We start from the raw sequence: 24,923 nt of genomic DNA, 5'->3' as shown, positions 1-24,923 counted from the left end.
TTCTGGCTCCTAAAGCTGAACTAGTATGTTTCTGTATTTACTTCAGTCCTCTGATTCTCATTCAATGTATCAATTTTCGTTCAACTTGTAGGTTAATTATCATAATTGTCGTATATATTTGAAAGTTTATATGAACGTATTCACTATTCAGTTCTGTGTGTTTTTTTCCCCAAATTGTTACATCTCTTTCCCGAAATACATGGATGTACTGATGGCATATTTCATCTCAAATTGAGTCTTTACGACTTTAAATTTCCTCGATCTGTTATATCGGTAGGTTGAAAATTCCCTCTTTTTTTCATGGTTTACTGAACTTAAACCGATGTACCTAATTATTTCAACTCATGGAAATGCGGATGAAAATTTCCATTGAAAGTAGCATCCCGTATATCGTGCTGGGAATTCTCTATGCCTATCTTCTATACCTCTATTGGACTCCTGAAACGCTACAGTTGATTTTTGCAAGTAAATACTGGCTTCCTGAGGTATGTATTAGCACATATACATTCAGTTCTGATAAGTTAGGAAAATGTCGTTATACGAAACTCTTTTTTTTTTCTGCCTATCTACTATATGTGCAGCTGCCTGGTATAGGAAAGATGTTTTCGAATGAGATGGCATTAGCTTCTGCTTGGATTCACTTGTTGGTGGTGGATCTATTTGCTGCACGGCAGCTGTTTTCCTCTCACTTTGCTGTGTCTGTGTCCGTGAGTTTCTCGGTTCTAACACGCGTATTCATTTTTCCAGGCAGGTTTTTCTCGATGGACTGGACAACGAAATTGAGACGCGACATTCAGTTTCTCTTTGCCTCTTTTTCTGTCCCGTTGGAATCGTTACTCATAATGCCAAAGCACTGACTAAAAGTGCTGGAAATTCCGGCACACGTAATATGCATTGACAATTGAAATTGTTCCGCAACAATCAGGTTTTTGCGGAAGTTGAAAAGAAAACCCTGATTTGAATGAATGAACGGATGAAGATTCTTATGTTCGTCGGCACGCAATTTACAAATATGTTGTTCTCCTTGAAAGCACAGATCTCATACTATCTTTGATCAAATACATTGACAAGTCATTCATTTTTTGTGGTTTGCAACATTAAAAGGCGGATGTATATATTATTATTACTTTTGATTTCATGAGGGGAGCAAAAATTCTACTATGCTCCGATCTATCATACGCCTGAATTTTCGACTGTGAGATCTTGATTATTGGATTCTTGACCATGGAAATACGGATGTAACATAACATGCATACAGAAAAATGGACATTGCATGATGAACCATGAACAGGCAGATGGGGAAATATAGAGTTTCTAAGAATATATGGCTGTTGGTGGCGGATATCTTGTATACTCTTCTTGATACTACTGTAAATTCATCCGTGTGAAGGCCAGAAAAATCTTGAGGGGTGGCCATCGGGGTCGCCATGTAACTGGACTGCGACATTACTACTAACAGATGTAGTAGTAGTGGTAGTCCATGAATGAACAAGAAGGTAAGAAAACTTGAAATGGCAAGCATTTTTGTGCTTCCCTATTTCCGACAGAGAGTTGGGAGGAGAGTCATAACTCATAAGAGATTGATGTTTCTTGACTGCTCTATCTCTAGTACGAGTGGGTCAAAGTGGGTCACAGATTCGGATAAGGATCCTCCCCAGAATCCGAATGTGAGGATCTTAGGAATCAAGTAATCTTGACCATACACAACAAATCAAACGGTTATAAATCCATATTCTTATTTTATTTATAGGGGTGTGCTATCCACACACCCCTTTTTACTTCTCACACACTTCTTGTTAATTTCTCTCATTTAATCTTCTTTAATTCAATCGATCTAACGGTCGCAAATTTCGAGTGTGTATGAAGTAAAAAAAGGTGTGCGGATAGCATATTTCTTTTTACTTCTCACACACCCCTTGTTAATTTCTGTTATTTGATCTTCTTTAATTCAATCGATCTGACAGTTGCAAATTAAGAGTGTGTGTATGAAGTAAAAAAGAGCGTGCGGATAGCACACCCCTATTTATATTTTAACAAAAATTGGGTCCCACCAACCCCCTAACTTTCTCCTCTTCGATCTGGAGTATGATTCTTTCTCCTTCTAATTTACCCCTCATTCATTTCCTTCCTATTTAAATGGTTACGATTAAGCCACATCAACATCTTGTTTTGATTTCTAGGTGAAGTGCCGATTTAGTCTCTGAACTATCACCTTGGTGAAAATTAGGTCTTTGAATTATTTTTTTGGTAACTTAAGTCCCTAAATTCATTAAAAACTGCTAATTTCATCCCTACTATTATATTCAAAGCTATTTTATCCAATTTTTGGTCAACTTAAGTCACTTCATACACTTTAGAATGTAATACCGTCTTTTTCTCGCCTATATGCCCATAAATTTCATATAGGTTGCGAATCTTATGTCTAATTTACTCTCCAAAGTTAACTCTGTTTGTACCATACTTGACTAATCCCGAAACTACTGAGCACCGGTCAACATTATACCGTCAAAGACCCAAAAGAGTTTCCCTCCAACCAGGAGGCCAATCACAGCACAACACGTGTCGACATCAGAAGCCAATCATAGCGCGACATGTGTTAACATCAGAAGCCAATCACAACACGACATATGTCAATGTCAGAATGAAACTAGAAACTCTCTTTTATAAATAGAGATCATTCTCTCACAATATTTCCTAATGTCATTTGTACTAAATCATTCACTTGTCCTCACTAAAGGAGAGCTTGAACCTATGTACTTGTGTAAACCCTTCACAATTAATGAGAACTCCTCTACTCCGTGGACGTAGCCAATCTGGGTGAACAACGTACATCTTGTGTTTGCTTCCCTGTCTCTATCCATTTACATACTTATCCACACTAGCGACCGGAGCAATCTAGCAAAGGTCCCAAACTTAACATTTTCTATTGTATCAAAGTCCTCACTGATTTTGTGCATCAACATTTGGCGCCGTCTGTGGGAACGACACTTATTCCCACTCTTTTCAGCTTTGTCAAGGTGGTTTCCACCATTCGTACACTCTCTTTTGACTAGGCATCCCTCTCCAACATGGGGAGTGAAGGAAGCCACAGCACACAGAATGACACCCCTCTTGCACCTAGTGCGAAGCAACGAAAGAATGAAGGAAAGAAGGTTGTTCTTCAAGCTAAAGTTGATGAGCTAGAAGCTCAAAACAACAAGATAGCGATGAAGAATGAGGTCCTCCAGGAGCAGTATGAGAAGCTCCTTGAGACGCTCCACGAAACTAGGCATACTCAAACACGCGAACTCGTTGCCCCTGTGGACATCAACCATCATCTGGGTGGCCCCCAACACGGAAGGTCACTTTCCTTCGACATGGGTATCCCTGATGAGGAGCGAGCTAATCATTAAAACATTGATCAACATGAGATTTCTCTCAACCCAGCTGCTTCGACCCGAAGCAGGAAAAGTGGAGGAAGACACCTCCTTACAAAAGGAGTGGAAGGATCGAAAGCCGTCTTTCGCGACTGTCAAGATTTCCTAAAGCAACATCAAGACAATCCCATCCATGTAAGCTCGAAGATCAATGACCTAAGGGTCTCTGAAAGACCCGATCCCCTCCCATGTCCCAGGCCAGCTACCAATTTGGGGAAGGGGCAACAAGTCCTAGAGAAACATGAAGGTATAGGGGACTCAGAAATGTTCCGACAGACATACCTTGGAAGTCAGTACGGCGAGTCAAGGGAAAAATCACATGCTCTTGATCAAACCTTCATACTTCCAATAGGAGATGGAGATTTACGAAAGAAGGCTCCAGTGGTACATGACTCCACTCAGGACCCTCTTGTCCTACAACTTCTTAAGGAAGTAAACAAGTTGAAGGCCGAACGACAATCTGAGATACCTGATTGGAACCAACCTAGGCCTGGCCCTCTTACAAGGAGGATCCTCGACACCCCTTCCAAGCAAAGACAAAGTAGAAGTTTGGCTTGCAACTCTATATTGGAAAAGAGGACCCGATTGAACACCTTAATCTTTTTTAGTCCACTATGGCATACCGGATGCACACCGACGAAGAACGATGTCTTCTCTTCCCCTCTACCCTCTCTGGTGGAGCTCTAAACTGGTATAGTCATCTTCCACCTGAGACAATAGACTCATTTGAAGAATTGAGGAAACTGTTTGTTTCTCAACACATTTTCCAGACCGATCGCTTGCACTCTACGGATGACTTGTACACTATTCACCATAAGCCAGACGAGTCACTACGTATGTATGATAGCCGCTTCAGCCATGAGTATTCCCGTTGTGCCGAGGCAGACGACAAGACTGCCCTCAAAGCCTTCACAGCAGGCCTACATGACACTTCAAGTACATGATCAATGCCAACACTTGGAAGCCTTACTCTGAAGTGATGGCACGGGCTTGCAACCATGCCTCCGCCGAGGCAATGACATATCAAGGGAAACCCCCCACAGCCACCCCTTATCAGCAAGTAGGGAGTCGAAGCCAGATCCAACCAAATGAGAAGACCTCGACCTTCCAAACGGCAGCGGTGCCTCCTCCTGCCTTACCTAATACTTTGCCAAGTCAACAGACATATCAATCTCAAGGCAAAAAGAAAGATTTACATCCTCACCAGTCTCATTTTAGTAAAAGGAGTAAGGGACACTACCGCAATAACCAAGGGTATCGTTATGATAATCCCCGACCCCAGACAGTTAACACAGTGGGTCAAGCACATGTCAAGACAGCCCCTACCCCGAGTTATGAGGCATACACACCTTTGAACCCCACATGCGTGGCCATTTACCCCAGCATAGCACACTTGATACCGAAACCAAAGCCGAGGCACCCGGATTACAAGTCCACGAAGAACACGGGCACATTTTGCTGCTACCACGAGCATAACGACCATGACGGCGAGAAGTGTATCACCCTTAATGATCATGTTGAAGATTTGGCACGTGAAGGAAAAATTGATCAATTCCTCCTTCACCCTCCAAGGGGTAACCGTAACCAACGCCCGGTGAATGTGATATATTCCATAAGTGGTGGCATACCCATATCTAAATCTTCCAACAGGGCCATGAAAAATAGTGAACGAGCTTTAAGGTCTGGCCACCAAGTGTTTCACGTGGAAGACATTAGGAGAGGTAAGTATCAAAAGCCTAACTAGGATCCAATATGTTTCTACCCTGAGGAAGAAAGAGGTATCATATACCCTCACAATGACCCACTGATCGTGGAAACTCACATGGCCAACTTTGAAGTACGACGAATCCTGGTTGACACGGGGGCTTCAGTCAATATCATGTTTGCTGAAGCTCTCAGGGCACTTAATGTAGCTGAACACTTGCTCGATCGCTCGATTTTCCGTCTAATAAGCTTCTCCGGTGATATCGTGCAACCTTTGGGGAGCATACACTTACCTTTCACCATTGGTACAGGCCCTTACGCAGCTACCATTACCACTAACTTCCTGGTGGTTGATTGCCCAACGACATACAATGTCATCTTCGGACGCACGGGCATCAATGATCTCAAGGCCATGGTATCTACACATATGTTGTTGATGAAATTTCCAACCCCCTATGGCAATGGTTACATCAGATGAGATCAACTTAGTGCACAATCATGTTACAACACTTCGGTCAAGCAACAGCACCTACCTGTGCCCAAGGAAACCCTTTCTATACATGACCAAGTCATAAATATCAGCCTAGACGAAGCCAACTTGGATCTTCATGGTGGTAACAGTCAACCCCGACGATCCTCGAGATGACTCTTTCACCCAGCACGCACAACCCGCTGAAGAGTTGGAGAATGTCTCTATCTCAAAAGATTAGCCGGATCGCATGGTGAAGATTGACACCACCTTGTCACCACCCATTCAGTTGGCATTGATCTCGTTTTTGCAAGAGAACACTGAGGTCTTCGCCTAGTCATTCGAGGACATGCCAGGCATCTCTCCCGATATCATCTGCCATCGCTTAAGTATTGACCCCAAAACCAAGCCAGTGAGACAGAAGCGAAGATCTTATGACGCTGAACTGTACGAGGCAATGAAGGCAGAAGTTGAAAAACTCAAAGACATAGGCTTCATTCGCGAAGTCAGTTATCCAACGTGGGTAGCAAATGTTGTCCTTGTTAAGAAGAATCCGACCAAGGAAAGTCTCCTGCTCCAACAGGTCTTGTGGAGAATGTGTGTCGATTACACCGACCTAAATAAAGGATGCTCGAAGGATAACTTTCCCCTTCCTCTCATAGACAGACTTATAGACTCTACGTCAGGGTGTGAACTCCTAAGCTTCATAGAAGCTTACTCAGGATACAACCAAATCCTCATGAACCCTCCGGACCAAGAACACACAGCCTTCACTACTAACAGGGGACTATATTGCTATAAAGTTATGCCCTTCGGCCTAAAGAATGCAGGAGCGACTTATCAAAGACTGGTCAATTCAATGTTCGCCGAACAGATTGGGAAGAGCAGGGAAGTTTACGTTGATGATATTCTAGTCAAGAGCAAACATGCTGACCAACACATCACCAACCTATCTGAAACTTTCACCATTCTGAAAAGGTATCGAATGAGGTTGAACCCTAACAAATGTGCCTTCGGCGTAGGCTTTGGCAAATTATTAGGCCTCATGATAAGCCAACGAGGCATTAAGGCTAATCCCGAGAAGATCAAAGCAATCCTCAACATGAAGGAACCGATAACTTCAAAAGACATCCAGAGCCTTACTGGCAAAGTGGCAGCCTTAACTAGGTTCATCTCTAAGGCCACAGACATATGTGCTCCTTTCTTCAAAGCACTTAAGGGAAGTAAGAAGTACATTACATGGACTGATAAATGTTCTAAGGCATTCAAGAACCTCAAAGACTACATGAGTAAAACCCCTTTGCTCTCCAAACCTGAGGTTGGTGACACTCTCATTATCGATTTGTCGGTATCGGCTTCAGCAGTAAGTTCCGTTCTCATTCGAAATGATGGTAATGTCGAACGGCCTGTCTACTACGCTAGCAAGGCCTTACAAGATGCAGAGACACGATACTCCAACATTGAGATATTGGCTCTAACATTGGTCATGTCTGCTCGAAAACTTCGCCCTTACTTCCAAGCACACTTCATCATCGTGCTTACCAATCATCATCTTCGACAGATACTCCAAAGTCCTGACACTTCTGGGCGAATGATCAAATGGGCGATAGCATTGGGTGAGTTTGACATCTCCTACCAACCAACGCCAGCTGAGAAGGGCCAAGCAGTGACAGACTTCATCACCAACTTCACATATCATGTTGACATTGTTTCTACGCCTAAAGAAGTGATTTTATTACCCTCGGAAACTCAGAAAATATAACCAACACCCCTAGCATGGAGTCTATATGTTGATGGCTTGTCCAACAAACAAGGTTGTGGAACAGGACTAGTCCTTACGACCCCTGACAAAGTGGCGATGGAGTATGCTCTTCGTTTCAAATTCAAGGCGTTGAACAATGAGGCCGAATATGAAGCCCTCCTAGCAGGCTTACGTTTGGCCAAACACCTTGGGGTTAAACAAATTAATATCTTCAGTGACTCCCAATTGGTTAACCAGGTAACCAACAACTTTGACGCTAAGGATAGCTCCATGGCAGCATATCTGGCACAAACACAATTGTTGCTTAAGCACTTCCACTACCAGATCACCCAAATTCCTCGAGCGGCAAACAGTCATGCAGATGCTTTGGCTCGCCTCGCCTCAGCGGTGGAAGACAAGATTGGGAGAAAAATTTAGGTCAAATTGTTGGCAGCACCAAACACTATGGCTGCGGAAGTGTACAACTTACAACAGGGGGATAGTTGGATTACCCTGATTTATAGATTCCTTGCTCATGGCACCCTTCCAAATGACAAAGTCCAAGCTAAGCAGATTCGATACAAGGCTACCCGTTACTCGATCATTAATGACCAACTCTACAAGCAGGGTTTTAACCTACCATACCTAAAATGCCTTACGCCAGCAGGGGCGAAAACTGTCCTTCGGGAAATACATGAAGGAGTCTGTGGAGATCATGTTGGATCTCGACACACAAGGCTTTTCACCAAGGATATTACTGGCCAACACTCTACCAAATGCTATCAGAATATCCCGCACATGTGATAAGTGTCAACATTACGCAACTATTCCTCACTCCCCTCTCGAGCCGCTCACTCCTATGATCAGCCCTTGGCCCTTCGCCTAATGGGGACTTGATTTGATCGGCCCAATGCCTGCCGGAAAGGCCAAGGTTCGCTATGCAATCATTTCAGTTGACTACTTCACAAAGTGGGCCGAAGTAGAACCCTTGGCAACCATTACTGAGGCAAAAATAAAAGACTTCGTATGGAAGAACATCTTTTGCAGATTCGGCATTCCCAATGCAATAGTCACTGACAACGGGTGACAGTTCAACAACAATAAGTTCAAGATGTTCTGCTCTAAGTTCAACATCAACTTATGTTTTGCCTCCCCAGCTCATCCCCAGTCTAATGGACAAGTTGAAGCCATCAATAAAATAATCAAGCGAACTTTGAAAACCAGCTTGGACAAGGCTAAAGGTTGTTGGCCAGAATTTGTACCCCAAGTTCTTTGGTCATACCGCACTTCGTATCGGACATCAACAGGAGAAACCCCATTCTCACTTGCCTTTGGTGCAGAGGCAGTTGTCCCAGTTGAGCTTGAGCAAGCAACGTTCCGAGTCCAGAACTACGTGCAAAGCAAAAATGACATACAACTTACCCTCAACTTAGATCTAGTCGAGGAACACAGAAACCAGGCTCACTTGAGGAATGTCGCCTACAAGTAGTGCATCTACAACTACTATGACTCCAGGGTCAAACCTCGTTCTTTCAAAGTGAGGGACTGGGTATTGAAGAAAAAATTACTCTGTGACAGAGTCCCGAGTGAAGGAACACTTAGTCCAAACTGGGATGGACCGTTTGAAGTTGTTGGCATCAGTCGCCCTAGCTCCTACAAGCTTAGAAGCTCCGATGGCAAGACTCTTGGCCATCCATGGAACCCTGATCACTTGAAGTACTATTACAAGTAAACTCACATTGTACAAGTGTTAAGCTTCAGTCGTCCGACATCCTATGTAACGAAGACTATTTGTCATGAATTCAATAAAGAGGTGATTTAAACAACTCGATCCTAATCCTCTTACATTTCTAGCAATGAAACACTTGGGTTCAAAGCTTCAACATGAATGCTTCCAACATGAAACAAATTCTAAGTATATGTCAACAAGACTATACAAATAAATGAACAGCTTCACAGTATATTCGTTCAATCATACATTCCAACACATTCATACATAAGCTAACTGTGCTTTGAAAGGGTTCAACATACTTTGTGTCATTCGACACTTACTAAAATGTGCTTAGACACCTTGCCCTTATTCTCACCAACCAGGTGATGAAATGTGAAGAAGGAACTCATCTTCATGCCACCAACCAGGTGATGAAATGTACAACCCGTACTCTAATATCATTTGGCAACTTGCCACTCATGCCATCAACCAAGTGAAAAAGAAACTCATCTTCATGCCACCAACCAGGTGATGAAATGTACAACCCGTACTCTCCTTCATGCCACCAACAAGGTGATGAAATGTACAACCCGTACTATAATATCATTTGGCAACTTGCCACTCATGCCACCAACCAGGTGAAGAAGGAACTTATCTTTATGCCACCAACTAGGTGATGAAATGTACAACCCATACTCTAATATCATTTGGCAACTTGCCATTCATGCCACCAATTAGGTGATGAAATGTACAACCCGTACTCTCCTTCATGCCACCAATCAGGTGATGAAATGTACAACCCGTACTCTAATATCATTTGGCAACTTACCACTCATTCCACCAACCAGGTGAAGAAGGAACTCATCTTCATGCCACCAACCTGGTGATGAAATGTACAACCCATACTCTCCCTCATGTCACCAACCAGGTGGTGAAATGTACAACCCGTACTCTAATATCATTTGGAAACTTGCTATTCATGCCACCAACCAGGGGAAGAAAGAACTCATCCTCGTGCCACCAACCAGGTGATGAAATGTGATGAAAGATGATGAAAGAACTCACATTCGTACCACCAACCAAGTGATGAAAGCAACTCACCATTCATTCCACCTACCAGAAGACGAGTGGTACAACTTGTACGTGTGAACTCCTAGCATTCACAAATAATCAAAAATCCTCAAGCTTGACAACTTAACTAGGCGAGCACTTATGCCCAACAAGAGTTATAGTCACCAACAAAGCCTTATTGCAAGCCAACAACAACTTTAGTGCATGGCATACGAAGATTAAGCTATTCAGCCCTCTTGCATCTGTTTCAAACATTTCCCCACTGTAACAATGCAACACTACAACTCGTAAAAAGCTTCACACACTCTTGATCAAGACAGTGTGAAGACAACAAGAGCTTCATCAATGGAGGGCAACCACAATTCTCAAAAGCTTCACACACTATTGATCAAGACAATGTAAAGCAAAACCAATTTATGGTGCCAACAAGAGCTTCATCAAAGGAGGGCAACCACAATTCTCAAAAGCTTCACACACTCTTGATCAAGACAGTGTGAAGACAACAAGAGCTTCATCAATGGAGGGCAACCACAATTCTCAAAAGCTTCACACACTATTGATCAAGACAATGTAAAGCAAAACCAATTTATGGTGCCAACAAGAGCTTCATCAAAGGAGGGCAACCACAATTCTCAAAAGCTTCACACACTCTTGATCAAGACAGTGTGAAGCAAAACCAATTTATGGTGCCAACAAGAGCTTCATCAATGGAGGGCAACCACAATTCTCAAAAGCTTCACACAGTCTTGATCAAGACAGTGTGAAGCAAAACCAATTTATGGTGCCAATAAAAGCTTCATCAAATGAGTTCAACCACAATTCTCAAAAACTTCACACACTCTTGATCATGACAGTGTGAAGCAAAACCAATTTATGGTGCCAACAAAAGCTTCATCAATGGAGGGCAACTACAATTCTCAAACCTTCGAAGCAAATTCAAGACTGTTCAAAGCAAATTCAATTTATATGGTTCATCCAAACCTTCGACTACTACAAGGTGTGGCTTGCATCACAATCTCTTGCTCAATAGTGTGGAAGCAAAATTTGTATATGTTGTCTCTCCCACATTTTCAAATTCAACAAAAGCTTCAACTCCAAAGCTTCACCAACAAAAGCTTCATCAATGGAGGACAACTACAAATTCTCAAAAGCCTCACACTATCTTGATCAAGATAGTGTGAAGCAAAATCAATTCATGGTACCCAACAAAAGCTTCAACTCCAAAGCTCAAGACTGTTCAAAGCAAATTCAAGACTGTTCAAAGCAAATTCAATTTATATGGTTCATCCAAACCTTCGACTACTACAAGGTGTGGCTTGCATCACAATCTCTTGCTCAATAGTGTGGAAGCAAAATTTGTATATGTTGTCTCTCCCACATTTTCAAATTCAACAAAAGCTTCAACTCCAAAGCTTCACCAACAAAAGCTTCATCAATGGAGGACAACTACAAATTCTCAAAAGCCTCACACTATCTTGATCAAGATAGTGTGAAGCAAAATCAATTCATGGTACCCAACAAAAGCTTCAACTCCAAAGCTTCACCTACAAAGCTTCAACTCCAAAGCTTCACCTACAAAAGCTTCAACACAAAAGCTTCACCCACAAAAGCTTCAACACAAAAGCTTCACCAACAAAAGCTTCATCAATGGAGGACAACTACAAATTCTCAAAAGCTTCACACTATCTTGATCAAGATAGTGTGAAGCAAAATCAATTCATGGTACCCAACAAAAACTTCAACTCCAAAGCTTCACCTACAAAGCTTCAACTCCAAAGCTTCACCTACAAAGCTTCAACACAAAAGCTTTACCCACAAAAGCTTCAACACAAAAGCTTTACCCACAAAAGCTTCAACACAAAAGCTTCACCCACAAAAGCTTCACCTACAAAAGCTTGACCCACAAAAGCTTGACCTACAAAAGCTTCACCTACAAAAGCTTGACCCACAAAAGCTTCACCCACAAAAGCTTCACCCACAAAAGCTTCACCCACAAAAGCTTCACTTACAAAAGCTTGACCCACAAAAGCTTGACCTACAAAGCTTCAACACAAAAGCTTCACCTACAAAGCTTCACCTACAAAAGCTTCACACTATCTTGATCAAGATAGTGTGAAGCAAAATCAATTCATGGTGCCCAACAAAGCTTCAACCTCAAAGCTTCACCTACAAAGCTTTAAAAAAAAAATATATATATATATATATATATATATATTTCAGAAATTCAAAAATTCGAAAATTCGAAAATTCAAAAATTCGAAAATTCAAAAATTCGAAAATTCAAAAATTCGAAAAGAAAAAAAAAATTGCCTAGGCTTCCTTTTCTTTGGGCCTAACAACTTTCATAACAAATATATATGAAGAAGGAGTTTTAGGCTACCACTTAGAAAGGAAATGCCTCATTCGTCAACTCCCTCGACCGGAAACTTAGGGGACTCCTACCATATGCTACTGCACCTTGATACTCGGAAGTCTCACGACCACTCAGTGACTTGGATTTTTCAAGTCTCTAAACGAGAAGTTTTCCTCACTCGGGAAATTAAGGGAGCACTACCTCAACCTACATGCTTCACTCACAAAGTTTCAAGATACAAGCTTTAACAAAAGGAAAAATTCAAAGAACTTCGTGAACAAGGCCTTGGTGTATTTAACACAATACGTTGGAATGAAGCAAAGCTTGTTTATTGATATCTCCGATAAGTTACAAATATGTACATATACATGAATCAAAATAAACAAACAAGAGGGAGCCTTCACAAAGGTTGCTCAGGAAAAGTCTCAGCAGTCGACAGAGCCCCAGAAAGAAGAGGCACCAGAGGGTGATTATTCGGAGCCTCAGTACTAGGCAGAACCCCAGAAGGAGGAGGCACCGAAGGTTGATCATTTGGAGCTTCATTACGCGGTACAGCCCCAGAAGATGAAAGTAATAAATGCCTTTGGAACAAACCCACAAACCTCTGATGATCAAATAAAATCTGCCATCAGATTCCTGCAGCTGGTCGAGTTCATCTTCATGTTTGTAGCATAGTCATGGAGCCTGTGCAACTATTTATTCTCATGCTTGAGCCCTCTGATCTCCTGTTTGAGACTTATCACTTCAGCCACCAATGATTCAACTTGGCGGGTTCAAGCAAATAAGCGTTGGGCCATATTAGACACAGAACCTGCACACTGAACACTGAGAGCCAGAGAATCCTTAACAGCCAACTCATCAGACCGTTTGGAAAGTAGTCTGTTATCTTTGGGAGTGATAAGGTTCCTGGCCACCACCGCAGCGGTCATATCATTCTTCATCACAGAGTCCTCAACGGTAAGAGGACCAGTAGGGGATAAGAATAATGGGCGCCATATGTTGTCTTGAGAAGGCATGGCTGCCTCTTCACCAAAGTTCAAGTCAAAACGACGGTCAGATGGGCCAGACATTATCAGAAATGATGAAGGAGAAATAAGGTGCAATAAATCTCTAAAGTAAGGGGAAAATTTCTACAAGCATTAACTTTCTAAATGTACTTCTTGCACACAATTGGTGCCCTTATAAAAGAAAGGGCAACAGGGCCGTTGGTTCAAAAATGGAAGAGGCATCACTCTCTGGATTCCGAAGAGGCATATCTTTCCATACTCAACATCAGCTCATCGGGTATCACAGATAACTTTGCCAAAGATCTCTGACAAAGTTTAGACACATAAATTTTGAAGGTCCAACTACCCTAACCCACAAGGGTAAAGGAACAGCACCACTGCTTGATAACTAGAAAGTCCCAATGTGTGTCAACATCCGTGCTCCGTGGCAAAGCAAACTGGCAAAAATGCCCAACCTTTACTCACATTCGAGAAAACACTCCCAACAAGATTGCTTGCTCAAAAATCGAAGAGGCACCGCTCTCCGAATCTCGAGAGCCGGACTCCCAACAAGATTACTTTCTCAAAAATCAAAGAGACACTGCTCTCTGATTCTCAAGATTCAGACTCCCAACAGGATTGCTTTCACAAAAATCGAAGATGCACCGTTCTCCGAATCTTGAGAGCCAGACTCCCAACAGGATTATGTGTTCAAAAATTGAAGAGGCACCGCCGTCCGAATCTCGAGAGCCAAACTCCCAACAAGATTACTTTCTCAAAAATCAAAGAGACACTGCTCTCCGAATCTCAAGAGTCAGACTCCCAACAGGATTGCTTTCTTAAAAATCGAAGAGGCACCGCTCTTCGAATCTCGAGAGCCAGACTCCCAATAGGATTACGTGCTCAAAAATTGAAAAGACACCACCCTCCGAATCTTGAGAGCCAGACTCCCAACGGGTTTACTTTCTTAAAAATCGAAAAGACACTGCTCTCCGAATCTCAAGAGTCAGACTCCCAACAGGATTGCTTTCTCAAAAATCGAAGGGGCACCGTTCTCTAAATCTCGAGAGCCAGATCCCCAACAGGATTGCTTGTTCGAAAATCGAAGAGGCACCGCTCTCCGAACTTCAAGAGCCAGATTTCCTTGGATAAAGCTTGTCTGCAATCTTCACACGCAACACCAGTTTCCAGATACCACAGACCACTTTTTCAAAGTGCTCTGACAAAGTTAAAACACGTGAAACTTGCAGCTCCCACTACATTGATATGACCCAGAAGGGTAAAGGAATAGCAATACTACTTGTTGTTAGGGAGACTCCTATATATGTCGACCTCCATCCTCCACAGCCAGGCAAACCTGCAAATAAAAAAATGCTAAACTTTTCTTCACATCCGAGATGGCACTCTCAGCAGAGTCTCTCGAAATAATCAGCTTATTTTCCTCCCGATAATACCTCTACAAACAAGCCACACCAGAGCAAGAGTATCTCATATCATCAGGGTTAAAAGCAAGAGTATCCCATATCATGCTTTTTCCCTGTCTTTTCCTTTGGTCTTATTCTTACCTGCAAGACAAACAGAAAGAGAGCAATCAATCAACACTTGGAATCAAGCTTCCAGTCAGGAATTGACTGCCTGGAACCCCTTACCTGATTACTTACTTGGCATTGCTCTCGAGTACTCATCTTCAACATCTTATGCTTCCAAAGAAGATACCACATCTGCCTGAGGAACAGATAGGGCAAGTGAGAAGGATACAAGGAAGCATGTAGAGATAAGCGTAACAGAACACGTGCCGATACATCCACTACTTTGTCAACAGCAAAAGTATCCCATATCATCAGGGTCGAACGTACTCTAGATTTGATGGACTTGTTTTGACCCTCAAATTCTTGAGTCGGCCTTATACTCTGGAGGAAACCAGAAAGCCCTCCAGCCCAGTTCAAGAATAAGCTTGTGGAAAGTTACTTCTTCAAAAGTAAAAGTATCTCATATCATCTCTTCTCCATTTGCTTCTCCTTATCCTTGTTACTGTTTACGACACAAGGAGAAAGAGAACAATCAACCGGAAGCCGAAGTCGAACCTCCAATCCAGGTTGCTTGCTTGGAAGTCTGATTGCTTACTCATCGTAAGGCTCGAGGTTCAAGCTTACTCATCTGCTGTTTATGGAGATGAACGAAAGCCACACAGCCAAACACATGAGGTGGTTGATTTGGAACTGCAGAAGCATCAACATGTGAGGAGAGAGCCTGAAGAGGCGTCTGAAAATCAACAGATCGGGATGGAACGCGATTAATGAGATACGCAGTTGAGGTGAAAGCTTCTCCCCAATAGGATAACGAGAGACGCCCCTCGAGTAAGGAAGCACGGACAACCTCCAGAAGTTGACGGCTTTTTCGCTCTGCAACTCCATGTTGTTATGGAGTGTATGGACATGTCGTTTAATGAACAATACCATGATGATCCAGAAAGGCACGAAGGTCAGAGTTCATATACTCGCCACCATTATCACTCATGAGAACCTGTATTTGTGACTTATACTGTACTTGCACCATTTTGTGAAATTGCTGGAATAAGGAAGGAACTTCACTTTTTGACTTCATCAAACAAACCCAAGTCATACGTGTGCAATCATCAACAAAAGTAACGAACCAATAAGCACCACCAAATGTAGCAGTTTTAGATGGTCCCCACACATCAGAATGAATTATCATAAACGGAACATAACTTTTTGTCAAACTGGACGGAAATGAAGTACGATGACTTTTAGCTAGTTCACAAACACCACATTTAAAGCTAGAAACGTCATTCTTAATAAATAGGCTAGGAAACAACCTTTGTAAATAACCGAAAGAAGCATGTCCAAGTCGACGATGCCACAACCAAACATCTGAAGCTTTATTCCGCTCCCCTTGAGATCCTCCACAATAAAAGCATGAGTCAACATCTGGGTACTGTTCAATGTCAGCTCCAAGTAGTAAAACCTCCCTTTTCTGATACCATAACCAATCGTCTTGCAAGTCCGAATATCCTTAAAAACACAAAAAGAAGGCCAAAAAATAACAAGACAATGTAGGGCAACGGTTATTTGAGCAACAGATAATAAATTATAATCAAGTGAAGGAACAACAAGCACAGTATCAAGATTATGGGTATCTGAAAGGGAGACAGCACCTTCCCCAATAATGGGGGCAGAATTACCATTGGCAATACTGACAACAGTTTTGGTGGATGGTTTTAGGGTTTGTACCTGTCTAAAATCACAAGTCATATGTTCAGTAGCACCGGAATCAATTATCCATGTATTATTCGTAACAGATGCAAAAACCTTTAAAGCCTTACCATCGTTAACTGTATGTTGAGAATGTACTTTAGTTTCAACAATTAATGCACGCGGCTTATTACACCGGGGATCACGAGTCTTGTCCCAATTAACAAGATAGCCAATAAGTTCGAAACAATGATTTGCGGAATGTCCTCTCCAACCACAATAAGGACAATTGCTGGATGAATGATAGCAAGAAGCACGGGTCCAAGATTTCATCGCGAGCCATTTTAATTGTAGCATGTGGGCCACAAAAAAAAAAAATAAACTGCAATTCAAAAAACAAAAAACAAAAATACAAACTGCAACTCAAAAAAAAAAACAATAATTTTCCCTTTTTTTCTTTTTCTTTTTTTCCTGTTTTTTCCTTTTTTTTTTCTTTTTCTTTTCTTCTTTTTCTTTTTTCTATTTCTTTTTTCTTTTTCTTTTCTTCTTTTTCTTTTTTCTTTTCCTTTTCTTCTTTTCCAACAAAGCAATGCTTCTGCGTTTTCTCCCTTTTTAATTGTTTCCTTTCTTCAATCCGCTCAAATACAAAGGGATTGCAGCGGATGGGATTTGTGCAAGCAAACAAAAACTTGCAGCAAATGGTTCGTGGACTGGTGCGATGGTGGGTGCGAGCAAGTTCAGTGGCGGATCTGGTTGGTTCAGGCAAGGTTGGGTTCGGATTTTGGATTGCAGCATGCGACAACCAACAGTGGCAAATATGTAGATCTGAGTTCTGGGCTTCAACACAATACGTATAGACTCCGGTGCGACGAAGCAAACGAACAAAAGGGATCGATCCAATAACGACACCGTCGCTCGTTGGTTATACGGCGCACAGCACAACTGGCGGTGCGGCTAATGATCGGACGGCGCGCTACACAATCTGGCGCGCGGCGTGGTGATCTGGATTCTGCACACAGCAGCGGGGTTTTTTTTTCTTCCTTAACCTAGGCTCTGGTGCCAAGAAGAGAATGCTCTTTTGGAATAATTGTATATATTATTCATCTCTCAATGAGGGATTTATAAGATGTTACAATCCTATCAATAAGGGAAGAAATAATTTACATAAAAACATATTAAAGTAAGAATCCCAAGATTACAAGAATATACACAAAAAGTCAACACTCCCAGCAGAGAAGCTTGCGCATGAGAGGTTCTGGGTCCTGTGGGTAGGAAGAGAGGTTGCAACGACAACAAGTACGGGGAGGTGTTTTCCGGTGTCTGGTGAACAGAGAAGAAAGGATGAAAGAGAAACAAGGCTCGTGAGTTGTGCGTGCAAACTGGAAAAAAGGAATGATTCAAACTTAAATACAATGTGGAATGCGCTGCTCTAACCAAGCTAAGCTCATTTATGTATGTATGGGGCAAGTTATTCTTTTCACTTAAGCTTCTACCAATCAACCATTAATCCTTGGATTTGTTTCTTGTAAAACAAGTTAATTAATTTTGATCATTTTACATGCAACCTCTCCCAATACCAATCCCACTCTTAGTAATCTCACAATTGCTCTCACGAAGGGTTTTGTTAATAGGCAGTTCATACAAGATAGAAACGATAATGTTTTGGTGGAAAACATTAGCGTTTCTCACCGAAGGATCTAACCGGACGGCTAAGATGGGGGATAGAGAAAAAGTTCGAGAGAGAGTCCGAGTGCCTCATAATTTATATTAGTCAAATAATTTGGATACAACTGTAACGTAAAAAGTTGTAGATAACAACAGTATGTATGATACCGAAAGACGTTCGTAAACTAATAAAACAGAATGAAAAACAAGAAACAGAGGTCCATTTATACAGTTCTCTCGATTGATGGTGATCTCGGCCGCATGACGATATGAGCCATTCGACTACTATGAAAACCGAAAAAGAAAAACAAACAGCAATCTTGGGGAGACACTGCATTTTATTTTTATGCCACAAAGAGGTACAAGCAATTTGAAGCAAAAACGGGGTTAATCTGGGACGCGTCACTAAACGTCTACAATTGCTGAACGTGGTTAGTAATTTCTTCTGGGCAAGATTGGGCTTGTAAAAGCTCCAAACGTTGGTAAGGATGAGTAAACTGCAATATGTAATCTTCATCTGTAAAAAAATTAGCACATTTATTAAACAAGCGCACCATCTGACTGCTGAGGAAAACATTGTCTACGTTCAACAGAAATCTGAATCCCACTACTTCAGCTACGAAAAGCTATTATAAGATGCCACTGAATTCCTGTAAATACGATCAGTTTTATAGAATATATAACAAACTCATTTCGTAGTGATGTGTTACCGTTATAAATATAGTTGTAATGAGAGAGAAAGGAAGAACAGAAAGAACAAAACCTAGAAACAAAATTAAAATCGCTTTCAGTTTTCATTTTTCGTTACCATCTATGTTTTCTTCATCTTCTCTCACATTTCCTTCTCCAATCTCTTTCTTCAATTAAGAAAGGGAGTAGAGAATCATATTCTCTTTTATACTTTTTCTAATTGAATGGGAAACAAATGAAGCTGAAGGAAAAATGGAGACAAAGATTTAAAACTCACTATCTTTTACGGTCCCATAGAGCCAGCATAATACCTCATCAGCAAATGCCAAGCAAACTCCTCCCTGCCAACCAGATTCATTAGAAGTGACAACCAGTTTCATTAATAGTGACAGATAGAACATTTATTCAGCACAACCATGATCGATAAACTTCACAAATACTAAGGTCGATAAATCAATTTTTTTTCAGTGTGACGGGTAGGAAGGTGGTTGGTTGTATGCTCAGAAACCATTTGCATCACAGAAAACAAAATTTACCTGCCAGTAGTTCTTCATTTTCACTCTTTGCGTTATATCTTTGGTTCTTAGTCTCTCTGTGCGAACAAGTTGACCTGCATCATTCCTGTAAAAAGGGAATATATATATTTATATATAAATTGTGTAGAGCAGCAAATGAAAGAGCTACCACAAAAACTCTTCCACGAACAAGCAACTGCACAGTGGAATATATAATGCACGTATTTCTATGAATTTAAGTCATTTATGTCAACTATATAAATTACCATTCTTTTGCACCTTTTAATACGCATAAGCTATCTATGCCATTTTGAAAGATAAGCAAACTTTGATGTATACAGTTAATGGTCTACCCGGTAAGAAAGTGAAAGGCTTAAGTAGCAATTTGGAAAGTAAAAGGCTTAAGCAGCAATTTGGATTACCTAAACCCAATGACAATATAGGGAACACCTGCTAAGAATGATTGAATCTGCACCAAATATAAGAGAAATGTTAACTCATTTACAATTACAGATTTTACAGAAGCCGGACGAAAATATAAAAGACAGGTTCACTCCTTTACGAAAAAAAAAAAACAGATGCTTTGAAATATAAATAGGAAAAGGACTAGAGACAATGACAACCAATTCCTTGAGAAAACTAGATAATAAGACTGAAGTACAATCTAAATTCTGCCATTTTGCATGTCAATCTCTAACAAAAGCTATTGAAGACCCTGTGTGTTTTTAGGTAAGAAAACAGTAATGTACCCAAAACTTGAGGAGCTTCTCTTTCTCAAATTCATACTCTATTTTATGGTTGTCCAACTGCACAATTGAATGAGAAACTTACGGTCAGTTACATAAGAAAGCTCAGAGAAGAAAAAGAGTTGCATGTACAGGAGAGTGAAGAAAAACAAATGTCAACCTCACGGCTTGTCTTTAATTCCACATAAAACCTCCTTCCATCATCAGTTGAGTCACAGCAATCCATTTCAGCACCCATAAGAATGCGATGAGCCCCTAATTTTGTTTTGATCACAGAACAGTATTCAACATTGGCATCAACATGATGTATCCCTCCATCGCCTCTTCCTGGATCTTCAGTGGCAAGACTCTCAAAACAATACCCCCAGTAACACCTGAGTTGAACGGATAACATTGCATAAAGCACGCCTGAAAATGAAAATAAGCAATAATAGAAAGATGCATATCTAGGCATGCTTAGCCCTCTTGAACCAGTTAGATGAAGAACAACAAAATATCAGTTACAATTAGCTGCTAAGGTATCAATTAAAACACCAATATATCTCCCACAATCTAGATGACAGGAAGCATTTATGCCCAACTTCAATGAAGTAAATTATATACCTTATGAAATCACTTCTGCATCTACTCTAAATTACATCTCATTACTATATTAAATTCAAGAATAGCAACACGTTGAGCTTTGACAATCCTTATCAAATCTCCCGTTCTTTCATAATGAAAACTCGAAATAGTTGGCTGTTAATCCATCCTTCAGGTACAACTTGAGAAGAAGGGTTTGAAAACATTGATATTCATTAATAAATCTATTTCTTAAGCAGAAGAATTCCATTGATTAAAGCAAGGAGCAATTCCAATAACTCTATTAAACATACAAGGGAAGCAATTCCAAATGCTCCAAGAACATAGTCATTACCATCCTAGAAAGACCATACGAATTTCTAAAGAATAAATGAAAGTCCAGTACCTTCTTCGATCCAACTCAGTCTGTGGCCTTTCAGGTAGTTTATGCACATCAAGATAGACAACCCCATTCCTTTTATGCACTCCCATCTCCCAAGGATCCCTTTTATTATAAAAAGTGGCCAATATCTACATAAATAAAAATTAAATTAAATTAAAATAAAAATAAAAATAAAAAATAAAAACCAAGAGAAGCATATGAAATACAACAAAACACCTGTTAGCTAGTCCAACAAATACCACAGCTTAAAATATTACACTAATAACCAATTAGCTGAAGTACTCTACAGCATTGTGTCTCTAGTATGTTTCTTGAAGTATTGCCCCTTTCTTCATTTATTTGTACCACTAAGCGTGCATAAAGATAATTATAATTCAGTAACTTGAGTATCCATTAAAAAGAAGTCATCAGAGGCCTGCAGCTGCTCATTAGATTGGTTTAAGCATTCAACTGCTAGAATCTATACCCTCTTATCCAAAATCACTACACATCTACACACCATATGATAACTAATCCATGGTTCATCAATGATATCCATTCAAACTAATATAGGAAATTATCTTCAGAACAAAATACGGAAGGGGACTAAGAGATACCTTATTAAGATTGTTGCGATAAGTCTGTCAAAGACAAAAAGATGTCAAACAAATTAGTAGTTAATAACCCATATGGAAAAATTATAAATGAGAAAACTATAAGTGTAATACGCTTCGCACCACAAAATGAATGTTTTGAAGTGGAATATTCTTGTCTCTTATGCAGCCGAGAAGGTCACCAAAACCTTGAGAGCCCAAATCTGGTTCAGACAAGTAAAAAAACACATAAACTCTCTGGCAAAGATCAGATCTCGTATGCAAAAAACCACAAAGAAACATATAAACTAACTCCAATACACATCTTATAAATCTAAAAAAAAAACTTATTTTGACACAAATCATACCTTTCTTCGCAATAAAAGTATCATAACCTTCATTCAGATCTCTTCCAATTTCTTCAGTAATAAGACGCTTGAAAAGCCTCTAATGTGGATGACAGAACAACATGAATTAGTTAGTGATCAGTGTGCACTGCATATACAAGAGAAACCTACCAAAAGAATGGACCATTCAGAAAGTACGCTACAGTATGCTTACCAAACTGGTCTCGTCAAAGCTGACATCTCCACCTTCTACCCGACTATAGCAAGCAAGCTCACAGGGCTATTGGGTAAAATTATTAAATTAGTGAAGAGAAAAAACAACTAACGTACACATAATGCACCAGTCAATTGACAAGGACGACTTATGAACATGTGGATTAAATCCCTGATCAACAAGTAAATTTACCAAAATGACACGGATATATATGACTAATGCTGCTTGCATCAGTTAAACCAAAAGCCAATGTAACACTTTAAAGAAATTATTTTATACAAAGGGAATAAACTAAGTCGTCCAAAATTTGGACTGTCCAGCTATATCAGTAAAAATATAAGATCTGTATTTTGTGATATTTATCTGTGCACCCTTGATAAGTCAACCTTAAAAGCACTTGACTTGAAATGAGAGAGAAAAGGTAGCATAGAAATGAATGATTACTAGACATACTTCCTGAAATGCAACGGCCTTTCTTGACAGTGTTTCTCCACTCTTTGAAAGTAGTCTTAGTTCCGAGACAAAACGTTCATCGCGATAACCATTTGAGCCATCATATCCAAAATTTTGCCTCTGCTGAAAAGGTCCACCTCGACCAAGGATGCCTGCACCTCTATCATTTGGACGTCCAGATGGCCAACGACCACGCCCTGAATTCCCTCTACCCTGATTATTCGTATTGCGTATGACAGGCAATACTGCCAAGAAAATGTTTGGTTAGTATGGGGTTTCAACGTACAGCAATCCAAAGGGAGTATCAAACTAAGCATTTTAGCTGAAACGTCAAAAGCTCATATCTTAGTAACAAGTTCAACCTACAAGTATCTAAACATTAACCCCTCCCAGCATATGCAACGCTTCAAGACGAAGGAACGCTAGTAGAAACAAAATTACAGTCACAAAACCCAAAAAGAAAATTACTAAAACAAATTACAGAAACAAATAAAAACCAGAAAGAAAAAAAAGTGCGCGGGAAACAAATATGTAAAACACCAATCAAAGAAGGCCAATTGGGTAAGCCAGAAAACCCATCAATGAAACTTAATAAGCAACCAAATCAGAAAAATGCAAGATACCCATCAAAGAAATTCACTTGGGCAAAGCTGCAAGCCTACAAATGTCATGAATTTAACCCAATAAGCAACAAAATCACCAAAATGCTGAGTACCCATTTCTCAACACAACAAAAACACCAAAAAATACTATACCAAAGCACATATAAAAGGCCATGAAAAAGGTAATTACCAGGAATAGGGAAAGGACTAGTAGCAGGGGTTTTACAGTAATCTTCATTGTCAGAGCCAAACAGATCCTTGTCGTCCTCCCCAAAATAACCCATATTGCTATACTCATTGTCGTCGGTGGCGGCATTTGAATAATCAGCCTCTTCGCCATTCTCTACCTCTTCTTCCCCACCGCCAGCGCCGCCGCCACTGCTTGCGCTCGGGCTATTCCCGCTGCTGGACTCGCCTCCTTCGTTGGATGAAGAAGAAGCCGATGAGGATGAAGATGAGGACGAAGACGACGATGAGGAGGAGGACGGTGAGGATGAACGGGCCCCATCTTGTTTATTACCGTCGTCGTCGTCGTCGTAGTCTGGCCCGAAGATATTTTTGTGGTGTTCTGAAAAATCCATCCGGTGGGGTGGGGGGTGGGGGGGGGGGGGGGGGGAGCGAGCTGGAAACTGGATGTGGGAGAAACTGGATGTGGGAGACTGAGTTCGTGTGCAAGGTAACTCGGTTTTCAGTAGGGACGAGAGGGTGGGGTATTCCGAGTCCACCCGGTGAGCGGGCTCAAAACTTAACTTCTAATTGTATTTGGAAAATTACATTTAAACACTTAATTATGTGACATAACAAACTCCTACTTTATTTTTTTTAACATCACAATGTCATACATTAATTATGAATTCGTTATAATATCAGACTTTTGTTACATAATTTGTTAAATTGATTGTAAGTGATGACGTGCCAAATATAAAGTTTACATTTTTAGTACAAATGTCGATGCAAATTCATAACACCTCATAACTTGAAGATCAATTCAAATATAAAATACAACTCAAATTGAATTTAGCAAGTTTACGATCTAGTAGCTGTAAGATCAGTGCTTAACCTCTCACTAAACCTGTTACACAAACCAAGAGGGCTACAAGTCACTAAGCCTTAATTCTGAAAGAGAAAACAGCTACCTATATAACATGTGACTTCAAATCAACCAATTCACAGTCCAATTGCAAACTATGTGTCTTCAACTCAAGAGAAATGTGCATAAAGCCACTAAGACAAACCGAAAAATAAACGAAAAGCATGCCATGACAAGTCATCAAGGGAACTTCAAAGGTGAAAATTTTCAACCTAATAAAAAATATCAATAAAGACTGGAAATCAACATTTAGAGTCATTTGTTAAGGTACCAATAACCCATGTCACAATAAGTGAGAAAACCAGTGTAAAATCATGCTCCTCTTGATCATACAAAAGCATGAGATTATCCACAACCAAATACAAAAATTTTAACTTCTATAGTTTCAACATTTCATCTTCA

The 24,923-nt window shown here is 40.6% G+C and overlaps 1 protein-coding gene across 1 annotated transcript; it reads right to left on the bottom strand.

Moving 5' to 3' along the window:
• Nucleotides 1-18,488: 18,488 nt before the first annotated feature.
• LOC103437037 (NAD-capped RNA hydrolase DXO1-like) lies at nucleotides 18,489-24,205 on the bottom strand. The gene is made up of 13 exons (XM_029104502.2): nucleotides 23,622-24,205; nucleotides 22,830-23,074; nucleotides 22,377-22,442; nucleotides 22,184-22,262; nucleotides 21,960-22,039; nucleotides 21,840-21,863; nucleotides 21,247-21,371; nucleotides 20,440-20,653; nucleotides 20,283-20,339; nucleotides 19,956-20,002; nucleotides 19,555-19,639; nucleotides 19,296-19,359; nucleotides 18,489-18,845 (listed from the first exon to the last, which is right to left on the bottom strand). Exons 1-13 carry the CDS (start codon nucleotides 24,010-24,012, stop codon nucleotides 18,742-18,744), a joined length of 1,581 nt encoding a protein of 526 aa, XP_028960335.1. The 5' UTR covers nucleotides 24,013-24,205; the 3' UTR covers nucleotides 18,489-18,741.
• Nucleotides 24,206-24,923: the final 718 nt, after the last annotated feature.

This window comes from Malus domestica, chromosome 06 (assembly GCF_042453785.1).
Source record: "Malus domestica chromosome 06, GDT2T_hap1".
In the NCBI taxonomy this organism is placed as follows: Eukaryota; Viridiplantae; Streptophyta; class Magnoliopsida; order Rosales; family Rosaceae; genus Malus; species Malus domestica.
This window is presented reverse-complemented; position numbering and strand designations above follow the sequence as displayed.

What these genes read in the sequence shown, in the direction of transcription:
- LOC103437037 (XM_029104502.2), bottom strand. Translation starts at nt 24,012, where the DNA reads ATGGATTTTTCAGAACACCACAAAAATATCTTCGGGCCAGACTACGAC. An exon ending in TTCAAAACATTCATTTTGTG is followed by an intron (nt 21,864 to 21,959) that starts GTGCGAAGCGTA and finishes TGTCTTTGACAG; the next exon opens with ACTTATCGCAACAATCTTAA. An exon ending in TATATTGTCATTGGGTTTAG is followed by an intron (nt 19,640 to 19,955) that starts GTAATCCAAATT and finishes CCCTTTTTACAG; the next exon opens with GAATGATGCAGGTCAACTTG.